General features: G+C 44.7%; 1 protein-coding gene and 1 long non-coding RNA gene across 4 annotated transcripts in view; one reads left to right on the plus strand and one right to left on the minus strand.

Annotated features, from left to right (window-relative positions):
- The window catches only part of AGXT2 (alanine--glyoxylate aminotransferase 2), a 57,644-nt gene that overhangs the window by 15,908 nt on the left and 27,255 nt on the right, over window positions 1-14,481 (plus strand). For 2 of the 3 annotated variants that reach the window (XM_027605873.2, XM_027605872.2), the window contains exons 8-13: window positions 873-973; window positions 1,546-1,638; window positions 4,570-4,702; window positions 6,719-6,810; window positions 8,346-8,495; window positions 12,904-13,002. In XM_027605873.2, coding sequence (XP_027461674.1) covers window positions 873-973; window positions 1,546-1,638; window positions 4,570-4,702; window positions 6,719-6,810; window positions 8,346-8,495; window positions 12,904-13,002 — 668 coding nt within the window. Of the gene's footprint in view, window positions 1-872; window positions 974-1,545; window positions 1,639-4,569; window positions 4,703-6,718; window positions 6,811-8,345; window positions 8,496-9,583; window positions 9,858-12,903; window positions 13,003-14,481 lie in introns of those variants that run through there. The other variant, XM_027605871.2, reaches the window with a different exon arrangement.
- On the minus strand, window positions 7,349-11,211 carry LOC113929185. The gene is made up of 3 exons (XR_003522124.2): window positions 11,089-11,211; window positions 9,565-9,677; window positions 7,349-7,486 (listed from the first exon to the last, which is right to left on the minus strand). It is a non-coding gene; the product is annotated as an uncharacterized LOC113929185 (long non-coding RNA).

Below are 14,481 nucleotides of genomic sequence, written 5' to 3' on the forward strand. Positions count from 1 at the left end.
TTCCTCACTTTTTGCAAAATGAGTTTCCTTTTCCTTAAGAATTGTTCTTTCTTGGCCTTTCACTCCATTTAACTGTTTCCATACTAGCAGCTAAGATAAAAACTCTTCGGTTTCTACTCTGTTGCTCGCATGGTATCCAGGAGAACATCCACTCTTCACACCCTTGGTGTTGTCATGGTGATGCCACTGCCCGCCCCCCCCCCCCATCTCTCTGCAGAAGCAGCCTGACCTAGAGTTACAGCAATGAGCTCAGGAAGGAAATGTGAAATGTGAAATGAAATAAGCTGATTACGGCAGGTGACCCCTCTCATCACTGAACCTGTGGGCAGCCTGCTTCTCCCTCTGCCACTCCCCCTGCTTGTGTTCCCTCTCTGTCTCTCTCTCTGTCAAATAAATAAATAAAATCTTTAAAAAAAAAAAAAAGTTGACTGCAAGAGTCATTTAAAAAAAACTGTACATCAGATTAAGTGACAATAGAAGATAGAGTTATTTTCAAATAGATTAAATCCACACTCCAATTACATTTGAATTAAATCTCGCAGTTGAGAGGATAGGCATCCTTGGGTGAAATAGCTCAGTATTCCAGACTCAGTGATACTTTGGGGCATTTCTTCCCCAGATGGAAATGACTGAAGTGTTTTTATGGTTATCCTACTTTCTCTGCTCAAACCGAAGTACAAGTTGTTCTGAAAGAATGTCCCCCCTTCAGAATTCTGTGTCCTCATTTCCTGTTTACTGTATCCTAAGGATTCTAGTCAATCTACTCATCCTATTTTCTTTTTCTCTGTTTCCCCCATTCTACTGAATGCCGTTCTCACATCTTCTGTTTATTTGTTTGTTTGTTTGTTTGTGGTTCTTGTTTGTTTTTGCAGACTGCTGCCAAGCAAAGGACCAGTATATTGAACAGTTCAAAGATACTCTGAACACTTCTGTGGCCAAATCAATTGCTGGATTCTTTGCAGAGCCAATTCAAGTGGGTATATTGACCTTAGACATTAATTGGGCTGACTTTTAAATTATCAGAGAGTTTTAACTCATACATTCTAGAGAATTCCAAAATATTTAAGTGACCATTGCTGTGTCCCTCTCCAAATTCAAATCATTCTCTTGGTCTCCTTGAAAAAAGAGGGCCCCCGATTTTCTACTGACCTTCAAAAACCCATCTCCTGCATTCCTGGGCTGAACAGATAGATGAAACTATTGAATTCCTAGAATTCTGAAAAAAAGGAAACCTCAGCAAACTTTAGTTGCTTAATACCCACACTGTCAGGGGGACCCTTTCTTCAGTTTTACCAAATCCCCTTAATCTAATTTGTTTCTAATCTCAGAAGAGAGTAAGCATGTGTGTCCTTTTCCCAAAAAGCGTGGCATAGAATAATGGCCCCTCTCTTCACCCATAGCTGGAACAGTTCTAAAGACCATTTTAAAAATCGTTAGTATTACTAATGCTACTGACGATAATATCTATCTTCTTCTTCTTTTTTTTTTTAATAGTTTCAAAGGACTATGCTGTTCTTAGAGACTCCTTGATTTGGTCTTTTGCAGGGGGTGAACGGAGTCGTTCAATACCCAAAGGGGTTTCTCCGGGAAGCCTTCGAGCTGGTGAGAGAGCGGGGAGGCGTGTGCATCGCGGATGAGGTGAGCAGCCGTGGAGGGGCTGTGGTGGAGGGAGCCAGGACAGAAAAGGCACAGGGAGAAACTTCTTCAAACCTTCCTCTGCGATCCAAGACAAAATCATCTCCTGTGGGAATTCCAGGATATTGGCATGAATTAATGAAGCCCTTGCTAGTTGACTGGTTGGTTAGTGGATTAGTTGGTCCATTTAGCAAGCACAAGAGAACTTAAATATCCAGATTGGAGTCTATCAAATGAGTGGCTAGTGGGCACAGATGACGCTGTCATCACCCAAGGCACTTTCTACGTTCCCATTTGGGGATTGTGTCAGGTGCAGCTCAAAAACCACATAGGAAATTTAATCTCATAACCAAGTTTTCATCCTAATTTTGCCAAAATGGTGTTATCAAGCCTGGCAGCATTCATCTTACCTTAAAAACAAAACTTGTTTGGAATAGACATTAAAAGAAAAAAAAATGCATGGGACGCCTGGGTGGCTCAGTGGGTTAAGCGTCTGACTCTTGATCTCGACTCAGGTCACCATCTGAGCATCGTGAGATCAAGCCCCAGCTCAGGCTCTAAGCGTGACTTTTTTTTGAAGGACACTTGATCTTACTGATTGACTAAGGTCACCATCTGAGCATGGTGAGATCAAGCCCCAGCTCAGGTTCTGCACTGGGCATAGAGCTTGCTTAAGATTCTTTTTCACTCTCCCTCTGTCCCTACTCCCCTAAAAAAAAAAAAAAAAAGGAAAAAAATGCAGTCTCTCAGAGAGAAGAGGGCCACCACTACAAATATTTAAAAACTAGTTCCAAAAAAATTCTAAAATAGCTTGAGTTAAGGCAGCATTTGTGGATAGTACCTCCAAGGCACACTCTGAAGGGAATAAAATTCATTGGCTCTGTGAGCTTTAGCCTGGATCTTTTTTAAAGGCATCAATTTAATCATAATCCCACCTCGTATTAGAGTATATCAAAGACAGCAGTCTTTTGTCTACCGAGAATAGCAATAGAGGTCAAAGGACCAGAGGGTGGTCGCCAGGACCGCAGAGTGCTCCCGGCTCACTCCTGGGTGACCGGTCATGATTCTACTAACAAGTGGTTACACGCACCAAGAACGGGTGGGGAGCTTGTGAATATGTTTCACACTTGTTTCAGTCCTGCTGTTTTGGCCTGAACATTTTTCCTCAACTAAACATTCCCTACAGCGGTCTTAGGGCTCCCCCCTCTGCAAAACTTTTTTCGCAATTTCCTTATGTGCAGCCAGGTGTCTGGTACCCCCAGGTGACCTGGATGGCCCCCAGAGCGCTGCACACGTAAGCAAGGGCCAGCCCAGGCCCCCTTCCCCGACCTGCCGCTGGGAGTTTAGGGAAGGCAAACCAATCAAAGTCCTGAAGGAAGTTAACGGCTATTAAAAGAAGAAAGAAAAGTATATTCTGTTAGCTTACAATTTGCTATGTCAGTGAGAGAATCAACTTTAACCTTTGGAATCAGCACACAGTGAAGCTGCCACAGTCGGACTAATGAGAGAAAGAAGATTAAATGTTAAAAATATATGACTTCCAGAATTTTCTAAGATAGGTGGTATTATCACTGTTTTTATAAAGATTTATTTATTTATTTTAGAGAGAGAGTGAGCGAGTGCATGAGCATGGGGGAGGGGCAGAGGGAGAGAGAATCTCCCGCAGACTCCCTGCTGAGCATGGTGCCTACATGGGGCTCAGTCCTAGGACCCCAAGATCATGACCCCAGCCGAAACCAAGAGTCAGCCGGCCAACCGACTGAGCCGCCCAGGTGCCCCGGTTTTATCACTTTCAAGGACATAATTAGAAACTACCTAACACAGGGGGACCTTAAGAAGGATTGTCCTAATGACTTAAGGGAAGATAAGAATTGCTAGAACTATCTATAAGGTATATATAATAACAATTCTATAAGGTATGCCCCACTGTTACTATTTCAAGGAGATTTTACCAGAAAGGCTCTGGCAGCAATTTGTGTAGAAATGTCTGTGTGGCTTTATTCAGTTAGGCACTTCGGCTGCTTCTGTATTCATTCTACTTGCTAAATTCTGACTTTTATCAGGCACTTTGCCAGGTGTTGTGGAGAAAGAGAGAAGTAAGATACAGTCCCTGTCATCGGACACATGCAGTGGTGACAGTAGTCCAAGACGAGAGGTTCTGATGGCAGCATGCCTAGGGTCCTCAAGGGGGAGCCTTACTAGGACTCAGGAAGCTCTTAGACCAAATGATGATGAAGCTATGTTTTGAAGGACAAGAGGAGTTAGTGAGATAAAGAAGCAGGGAGAGTGTCTTCTAGAAAGAGGGCAAAAAGCATGCACAAATAAACTAAAGTTGACTTAGTTCAATCCTGATTTAACTGGCTTAACTGGATCATCTCAGGACATAATTCTCAGGAAGGAAAGGAGATCACAGGGAAGAGAGTGACTAGCCTATGTGGGCCAGGTGGCAGCCATACCAGCCCCAATCCACTCCCTGTGACTCCTTCGTCCAGCCAGACAGAAGCAGCTTCTCCCTTGCTCCCTTACTCACTGGAGATCCTTATTAAGGATTGCTAACCAGAATGTTCCTTTTATGTACTTATGACCCTCACAGCAGCCCTGTGACATATTGCTATTGCTATTTCCACTTAACAGAGTTAACATAGGTTCAGAGGACTTCATGAATATATCCAAAATCCCACAAAGCTAGTAAATGGTTTCTGGTAACTAAAAGCTCAGCCACAAAAACAAAAGAAAAAAAAAAAGAAGAAGAAGAAGAAATAAAAGCTCAGCCACAGATTAAGTGCTGTGTCCATGATTGTACAAAGATGGCAATACTGATGACGAGCCCTGATGGTATGGAAGAGGAAGGGTCGAGGAAAGGGAGGCGATCACAGTCAGAAAAGCCATCATTTCTTGAAAGGTTTCCAATGATTTGGGATTTGTTTCCATCAGGTGCAGACAGGATTTGGAAGGCTGGGCTCTCATTTCTGGGGCTTCCAAACCCATGGCATCCTGCCAGACATTGTCACCATGGCTAAAGGGATTGGGAATGGCTTTCCCATGGCAGCAGTGGTGACAACTCCAGGTAGGGCCGACAGGCAAGTTGCATTTGCTTCTGGGCCTCTTGCATCAGTGATGGTAGAAAACAGATATTTTGGAACTTGTGTGGGTTGAAGACAGTGATGGGAACTATATGTGCATTTCTTAAGCAATGATAAAGAGAAACGGTCTGCCAGATTGTGGAAGAGATGGGAGACAGCCAGCCCTTTTTGCTCTTGCTGCAGGGAAGAGTACTTCTCCTACACCCATAATGCAATGCAGGGTTCTCACCCTCCAACAAGGTATAGGAAATTGTGCCACAAAAACAAAACCCACAAAAGAGATCTTTTTTAACCAACCTGAAGCTAACCGTGAAATTTCCAAGGGAATCACATTCTGAAGGAGACTCTTACTTGGTTTTGCTATTCCAATATGCAGGGTCCAGAGTGGACAGTTTTCTCTGTTTCTGTCTCGTCAACAAAACAGCCCAAGACAATATATCTCACTTAGCCAGAATATTCTATCAAATGAACATAAGCAGAAACCCTATTTCCAGTTTTAGTGAGGTTTTACAGAAAATGATTTTTATGGACAATTTATCATTAAAAATCTCTAAATTGTTTTGTTCTTCCCACCAGTAGTGAGCATACTTTAGAGATACGAAAGGATAATTAAGTGCTCTGATATTTAGTGTTTTTATTGAATGAACAAAGATATGTTACTGAGTCCAAGCTCCTTCTGCTCTCCACATGACAGGCCAATAATTTGAGAGCCAAGATATTGGGGTCAGAAAAGCCAGCAAACTGAGGAGATGGCAGACGATCACCCTGAAGAAGCATCTCCCCTGGGCAGGAAGTCCAAACTCCTTGTTTGTTAGCAAAAGGGGGAAGCATGACGGGGTTGGAGACAAAGGGGACCAATGTTTGTAGACATCTGAGAAAGGTCTTGTAACTTCTTTGTCCTTGGTCAGTTGATCTTTGCCTACAGGAATCTGGTCCTGTCGTTCCTGTAAATCTTAACCATAGCACCGGCATTTCTATCTGTACTTCCTTACCTCCTCAAGTGATACAGGTTTCAGGTAAAAAAAAAAAAAAAAAAAAAAAAATTTGTAAATCTCAGCTGTAAGCAAAATTCCTTCAGTGATTAACATGTCTGCATACATGCAGAAGTTTCTAAGCTATAGGTCACAACAAGGGAAAATGAAGCAATATGGAATCAGACATGCTAAGTTTCTGTTACAGGTACTAAAATGTGGATGTAGAAAGTGAAGTATATGAACCAAATATATGCTCACCCTGAAACAATCCAGAAATTATATTACTAAATCCTTGATGTGATCTTTTTTAAAAAAAGTATTTCCTTCTTAGTCCCAGTACAGAAAAAAAGGTAAACTAATGGAGGTCCCATGTAAAAATCCCATAAATCCAATGTTAAGGTACTTTTCAATTCACACAACACATTAAAGAGTTTGTTATCACACTTCTCATTGAGTGAATAAGCAATTTTTCCTTAGCCACTGGATGAGTGGATCAGTCAGCTAGGGCTACCATATCAAGACACCACGTGCTGGGCGGCTTAAACGGCAGATATTTATTTTCTCATGGTTCTGGAAGCTGGAAGTCCGAGATCAAGGTGCCAGCAAAGTTGGTTTCTGGTGAGATCTCTCTTGCAGATGGCCAACTTCTTGCTGCATCCGTACATGTCCTTTTCCTCAGAGAGAGAGCTCTAGTGTTTCTTTTTCTTCTTAGAAAGACAGCAGTCTTATAAGGGCCCTACCCTTGTGACTTCATTTAACCTTAATTACTTCCCTAAAGGCCCCATCTCCAAATACATTCACATTGGGAGTAGGGCTTCAACATCTAAAGAGGGGTCCAGCAGGGCAGGGAGACACATAATTCCATCCATAACATCCATTCTCTGGTGAATGAAGAATGAACTGGATACGATGCCATGAAATATATTATGAATACAACACAAAAGTCAATATAATTCAAATGGTGCGTTGGGAGATTATAGATAGGAATGTCTCACTCTCTATCCACCTTTTATTTTCTCCTCCTAGAGATTGCCAAGTCTCTGGCTAAACGCGTTTTTCACTTCAACACCTTCGGAGGGAACCCCATGGCCTGTGCCATTGGGTCAGCGGTGCTCGAGGTATGTTCCAGCAGCGATGTTAACATCCCTCATTTCACAGAATGGCTACTTCGAAACCACACGCACATTATCCAACCTCTATCACATCACATTATTAAAGTGAAGAGGTAATTACCAGGGCACGAATTTAAGTTAGATTTCCCGTTATTATTCTGCCCCTTCACCCCTTTTTAAAGATCTAGTTTGGGTGTTTGAAGCATTAGACACAAAAGAATTTATAATAAACCTCTTATGTGTGGGAAATAGAAGGAAAGGTCGCTAGCTGGGAGCACTGAAATTTCTTTTTTATTTGAGTGGTATGTGATGGAGAGTCACCAACTGCTACCCTTGAATTCAGGTTAATTTTGGCCTGTCCTTTAACATTCTTCCTTCCTTTTGTTGTCCAGTCATAAAGAGAAACTGAGTTCAGTGAGACCAATGAGGTAATTCAGCTGTTGTTCAGCCCCAGTCCCTGAATTTCCCTGGTGTGTCCTCTGTTCAATGCCGTTGCTAATGTGCATAAGAGCATTTGCTTAAGTAAGTGCACGGTATTACTGGAAGAATGCCCCCGAGACGACTCACCGTGGTTGTTTGTGGGGCGGGAAACTTGGCAGCTTGGGGGACAGGGGTCAACGAGGATCGTTCTACTGCATACACGTTTATACATGCTGATTTTTGAACGAGGCACATGATTCACCTATTCAAAAAATTTTGAGCATTTTTAAATAAAAATAAGTGAGTAAAAGCTTCCCTTGCTGATTAAAAAGTATCTTCAAATATGATAAAAATCACAAAATGAAAAGCAAGGGGAGGAATGTGTCATTTACTTCATTTTATAGACATTGGCAGCTTTTTTTTAAGCGTTGTGTCACCTCTACCAGGTAGAGAGGATTTAGGTGAACAAACAGGTCTTAAATCATGAAGCCATGCAATTATTATCAGCTAAATCTAAATGTAGTAGATTTGTATGTAGTAGACAAAAATCACAGGTCTCTGCCATGAGCGGAAGTAGGTGAGAATTTTTTTGTATCTTCAGGGCCCTGGTTCTGGGCCCATCCAGGGCTTCACTCAGCTCGCGAGGCCACGGCCCCGTGGTGGAACACCTGGGCAGTGACAGTCTGTGTCTGGCTGCTCCACATAGGTCAGTAAGTTCCCAGTAGGGTGAGAATCAGTGACAGGTCTTCCCCCAGATCATTTGTCTTCTTCACCCCTGTATCCTCCTCTCCGCCAAGCCTGGCAATAATGAACCTCAAGACCATGGCGTCTGTGTCACAGACTGCACTGAGACATGTCTTTTATTCTTTCCTAAATTTTTGATCACCCCTGAAGATGAGGACGGTTTGGGGAAAGTATCCCCTATACCAAGCCTCTTTCTTCCCCTTACAGCAAAGCTTTTTGTAGTACAGGGTATGGTCACATTACACTTTGGGTTCCATGTGTCTGGTCAAGTTTCTGTAAAGAAGGTCATAAACATTTACCTCTCTGCGTTTCTCAGTCAATATTAGAACTTTTTTTTTTTTTTTAATGCAAGACCATTTGGGACTTTCTCTAAACAGGTGATTAAAGAAGAAAAGCTACAGGAAAACTGTCAAGAAGTTGGCACCTACATGCTGCAGAAGTTTGCTGAGCTGCGGGATGAGTTTGAGATTGTCGGAGATGTCCGAGGCAAAGGCCTCATGATAGGAATAGAAATGGTGAAGGATAAGGTAGGTTCTGATCTGCTGCGCTCTCTGTGACTTCTTGGGATCGGGAAGAATTAAAGGAGGAAGCATGAGCTACAAGGTCACTTCATTCATTCTCAGGGAGAGAACACACCAAGCTCAGCCAAGATAAGCAGGGAGTGCCAAACACTAGCAGGTCATCAAGAGTTCTGGAGAAGTGAGGGAGGGCATTTGGAACAGGGAGCTGATGTTTTTCCTGCCACTCAAGGCGAAGAACATTGCTGATGACTGAATATTTAGAATTAGACATATGGGGAGAGGAGGAAGTTATCTGGAGAGCGGCAGGCAGCCCAGAGCGCTCGTGGAAGTAAGGGAGACGACCAGGAGAGCGTTGTGATGATGGTTTGGGGTGAGGACATTAAGGATCTATAGGATTTTGAGTTTGTTTGTGAATATTTTTCCATCTCCCAAGTAACCAGGCAGGGTGTGGCTTTCCGATAACATTTCCCACTGTGGCCTCAAACTCAATATGACAACAATTGAACTTGGCATTTTCCCCCAAACCAGTTATTCCTCCTAGTTCACTGTTTCTGTTTCTCACCCTCCACTGTTCTCCCAATGACCCAGCCTCCAGACCAGAAAACAGCCTGTAACTCCTTCCCTCCCTTGTCTCTAGTGCCAAGTCCAGTTGATCCTTTCTCTGCCACATCTCTCCAACCCTCCCCTGTGTCTCCACGGCTGCCCGTGCAGCCCATGTCCCTCTCCTCCGTAAAAGCAAAGCCTAGACCCACTGAGAGGAGCAACAGGGGGAGAATCTTGGCCGCAGGGTGAAAAGTCAGACTAACCCCTTCACCCGAACTCTTGTTCAACTTTCTCTTCAGTCGTTTCTTGCTATTTGGTCTTAACACAGCGTCCTAGCTTAGGAGGGTGGATGCTCAATTAGTTTAGGACTCAGACCAGACCATGGATATAAGACTCTTCTGTTAATGCCACACAGCAGAGTCAATACAAAGCTGGAATGTTTAAACAAGATTTTAAAGCTAAGGGAAGACAAGAGCAAAATAAGAGTAACATGAGACTGGGCCCCTCTGGCTCACAAGCCACAAATACTTACCCTCAGCGTTCCCCCAAAGGTATCTACACTTCAAGGTCCAGACTCCACAGAGGAAAACCCAGTGAGAGAGGTGTGGCTCTTCTCTTTCCCGCTGTTCCAAACCCAGCTGCTGCCTGCTTACGGACACATGAACAAATTGTTCATCAGGACTTCACCCGTCACCCGTAGACATCAGCATCCTCCCACATGGCCACTGATACAGTACAAGCTAAATTATGGGACATCCATCCCACAATTGACATAGTTATATGTTTGATAAGAAAGGTGTGCAAACCGTGTGATGGAAAAAAATAAAACAGGCTATCAAGTAGTATCTGTTGAACGAGTTCTGCCGTTTGGTCGTGTTAAACATGGGCTCTGAAGGCAGACCACCCAGCTTTACATCCCAGCTCACCGATTCCTTAGTTCCAGTCAAAGTCCACTCAAGGCCATTCACTTCCCTACATCCAATGCCACTCAAACTTTTCCCCAACCATGGACCACAGTACTCTCCTGTCTGCATCTACCCGTGGAAATCCTAGCCCTTTTCCAGATCCAACTCACACCTCCTCCCTAAAGCTTGTTTGCTTCTCCCCTACACAGGGGCTCCAGGCCTTAGAGAATCCCTCTAGCACCCACTCCCTAAAAAGCTCCTTTGAACAGATCTTTCAAAACCATGTATTTGTTGATTCGGTTTTCATGTAGAAGTATCTTACTTTCCTAAATAAGTTATACAGTTTTGAGGCCAGGAATCATGCAGATGGTGAGCACTTTAAAAGTGTGTGTTGACTGAGTTCAGGTCCCTGCAACAATTCAGACCATGTTCACATAATTACAACAGCTCAGAACTTGGCTATAACACTGTCCACCATAACCCAGAATTGAAACTCTCTTTTGCTGTTGGTGAGGACATATATTGGTACAGTCCTTTAGACAGCAATTTGCCTGTATCATCAACATCTTAAATGTATACATTTTGACCTAGCAATTCAACTTCTAGAAATATGCCTGAAGCAAATACTCATAGAAGTTTGAAAGATATAGATGAGCAGAGATATTTGTGGCATTGTTTATAATCATAAAAAAATTGGAAACAACATAAATGTCCAACAAAGATGATTAAACAAATTACCAACAAACTCTGAAATATCAGGTAACCTTTAAGAAGATGAGGTCCCAATACAATGACATGGAAAGATGTCCAAAATATATTGTAAATTGTTAAAAGCACTGGAATTGGAAATTCCAATGTAAATTGTGAAAAGCATAAAAATTGGAAAGCCTCATAAAGCATGACTCATTTTTCTGAATATGCATATAGATGTATTTGCACACATAGAAAAAGTGTCTGGTTCACAGGAAATTATCAACAGGAGGTGAACCTAGGAGTAAGATTGGGGGAGAGGAAACTTTCCATTTTACTTTATGCACCTCCATTTCAGTTTAAGGCTTTTTTCTCAATAATCATGGATTACTTTTATTTAAATGCAGATTTACGGGGGGGGCTCAAAAAAAAGGTAAACATGAAGAGACATGAACACCCACCAAGAGGTCGGTTAGGAACATGCTCACTCGATTATCAAGCAGCTGGGACACAGGCTTGAGCACAGGGCCTGGGCAGCGGTCCCCGGGGGCTGTGTCTCAGAGTTTTCAGCCCTGCTTTTCTCTGTGAAATGCATACAAGATGTTCAATTAGTCACAGCAGTTGAGGCCAGGGGATGATAAAATGGGCAAAGGAACAGGAATGGTGCTGGCCCAGTCCAGAGTGAGGCCAAACTCCACCTGTCCAGACCCTAACTGTCCAGCAAGGCCCCACCAACTCAACTTGCCCCGGGAAGACCTTTCCAGAGGGCGCTGAGTGCCCCCTGACGTCTCACTATTCCCACCCCGTATTTGACCACTTTACAGCTCTCACAGGTTACCTCAAGTATTTTGTCATATTTTAGTCTTCTCTGTCTACTAGATGAGAACGTCAGGGGCAAGCAGGAATGCATGATGACATTTTAGGATCAGTGACAAGATCCTGGCCTGGTCCCCCATACCAAGTCCTCATTATCTAACAGTCTAAAAGTCTGAATATCATTTTCTTTATCTTGAAGCTTTAAGACAGACAAAAATGCGAACGTCTCCGGGAGGTCCAGTCTTACTCTGTGCTGGGACCCTGAGACAAGCAGGAATGAAGGGTTGGGTGGGAGGGGGCGGGGGATGGATACTGAAGCCTAGAGGGAGGGTGGGTAGGAAGCCCTGAGAAGAACAAAGCTAGGACCCCTGGAGGGAGTCCCCCTGTGCCTCACAGGGATGGCAGGGGCCGGCCCAGGGGCCAGGGTCGTGCCTTATGCATGTGAAACCAGAGAGCCAGACCCATGCCGATGCTCACCACAGCCGAGCCACAGAAGAGAGGTGGCGCTCAAGACAGGATCACAGCAATAACTCCCACACGGGTACCTGCCAGGCATCTTACCAATCCAGATGCCCCAGCCTGCCCCAGGTCTTCTCATTGCATAGGCCAAGCCTGAGTCCCAAATGTCTGTAGTCTGGAAATGCCTCCAGGTCATGCAGACACACCGTCAGACTCGAAATGACTTAAGTCAGAGGGAGGCGTCTGTACTCAGTCTCGGAAGACAGGAGACACACAGAAAGGGCGCCGGCCCCCAGCCCAGTGCCACCACAGGGGTAGGGGCATGTCTGGACCCCCCAGGGAGAGACCAAACTCAGATGCCTGATAACCCGAAACAGCCTCAGCCTCCCCCCCCCCCCACCCCCACCCCGGCCAAGTGCTTACCTTTCCTAACCCTGGAGTATTAAGTCTTGGGGGAGAAAGAGCAAATTCCCCAAGCGAGGGAGATGAGGACAGTAGGCCCCACCCCAGCTGCCCGGGCCCTGCTGTGGCCCAGGGAAAGCCTGGATCATTCGTGCCTTTGTGGAACTTTGGAGCCATTTCCTGGACTTTGAAATGAGCCCTTTACATGAGCAAAACAAAGTAAATAGTTGAGAATTACCACATCAATAAAGCCGACTCCAAATTTGGCTCGGAAAGAACCAAATTGCCAGCACAGCCATTAGCAGAGCCAAGATTCACTGGCTATCTGCATTCAACTTCATTTTTTTCTTCAGGAATTTGGGATGAATTGGGATAAAAACAAATACTTTTAATAACACCACCCCCCCCAAAAAATTCCATCCACCAACTAACAGATTTATTTTTCTAATAGCTGTATTCAATTACAGTGAGGAGAGAGAGATTGAGAGGGAGAGAAGGGCATTGATGGCTCGAGTTGCTTTTTTTTTTCCTCTCTTGGAAATAACGTCCCTAACAATTCGAACCCAAATAGAAAATATATTTTTTAAATGTATTTGCAGGTGAGCAGCCAGCCTCTTCCCCAGGAAGAAGTCAATGAAATCCATGAGGACTGCAAGAGCATGGGGCTTCTAATTGGCAGAGGCGGTATTTTTGCTCAGGTAAGAGAAAGGCCGGTCTTTCCCTATCCCTTTAGGTAGGCGTCTCCCTGATGTCCCAGAGCCGGTCTCTTTTTTTTCCTGACCCAGCCCCACTTCCTCTAGGCGTAACGCTCAGGTCTTTTCATGAAAAAGGTGACGTGAGGCCTGAAGGCCACCAGGGGGCGCTGCGTGCAAATGGTTTCGTTACCGCCGCTCTAGGAGGACCGTCTAACAAGGCATAATAAGAGATGTGCACACCTACAAGGCATAATAAGAGATGTGCACACCTACCAGAGGATTTACGGTAGAGGTCACAGTAGAGTCGTCACAATCAGGCAAGGACTAATTTCTCTCATGTATGAATTAGTTCTAACCCCGTGAAAGCAATTCTAGTCGGGAGAAACCTAACAGTGCTGGCAGGCCCAGGGGACCCTGCAGGAGGGGCGGGAGACCGCCCTGGCTGGGTCCCTAATGAGAAGTCAGCATCAGCCACTCCCAGGGCCCTCCACCTGTGCAGAGTCCGGGTCCGCCGGCTCCTTTCTGGAAAGGCCAGGAATAGTCCGAGGCAGGCGCGGCCCTGCGCTCTGGGCCCATGCGGCAGCTGCTAGGAGAGCCCTCTCCCCAGATCTCTCACACCAGCAGGACCCTCGCCCTAAGCGGCTCCAGGGCAGGCATGGAAGACTTAGTGTAGCTCCTGCTCCTCCCCGGATTTGTCCTTGCCCTTTGTCATCTTTCTTTCCCCTTTGAAATAGTCGTCCTTCTTCCCGGTTTCCTGGCTCCATTCCTGCCCTGCGTTCCAGTTGAGGGAACACTCTGGCCTCCTACTTCTCAGAGAACACAGAAGCTCTTAAATAAGATCGCTGCGTAAACTCATCTGCCCCACATCCGTTTCTTTCTTACTTTCCTGAAGATTCGCTTCGGGAAGTGTCTCTCCTATTCAGATGTAGATCCTGGACCTGTGCCCTTGACTCATGACACTCTCCAGCTTTGTTCAAGGGGACATCACTGTGTTCTCTTCTATCTGTAACTTTGCCTCAACTTCCCCTCACCCTGTTAAGAAATAGGCTCACAGCTCTCTCAGCCCAAATCAAACCACCTTAAACAAAACCAGAATGAGCACTTTTGCTGGCACATTCTCTCTGAGTTTTTTCTAGTCCCGGTCACAGGTATTTTTCTGTACAAATTAATGATTAAAAATCCTGTAACTTATCAAAACATGAAACAGTTGTTTACTTGCTTAGTTATTTCTTAGGGATCTGGAAAACATGTAGGTACTAAGCAGCTGTTGCTATGCCAGAACTAACGTTACAATGATAACTAAGATCCAGTCCCTCCCTTCCCAGAGCTGGCAGGAAAGACAGTCGTAATAGCAAATGAGGGGTGCCTGGTGGCTCAGTCGTTAAGCGTCTGCCTTCAGCTCAGGTCATGATCCCAGCGTCCTGGGACCGAGTCCCATGTCGGGGCTCCCTGCTCCGCAGGAAGCCTGCTTCTCCCTCTCCC

Source organism: Zalophus californianus, chromosome 5 (assembly GCF_009762305.2).
Source record: "Zalophus californianus isolate mZalCal1 chromosome 5, mZalCal1.pri.v2, whole genome shotgun sequence".
NCBI classification, from domain to species: domain Eukaryota; kingdom Metazoa; phylum Chordata; class Mammalia; order Carnivora; family Otariidae; genus Zalophus; species Zalophus californianus.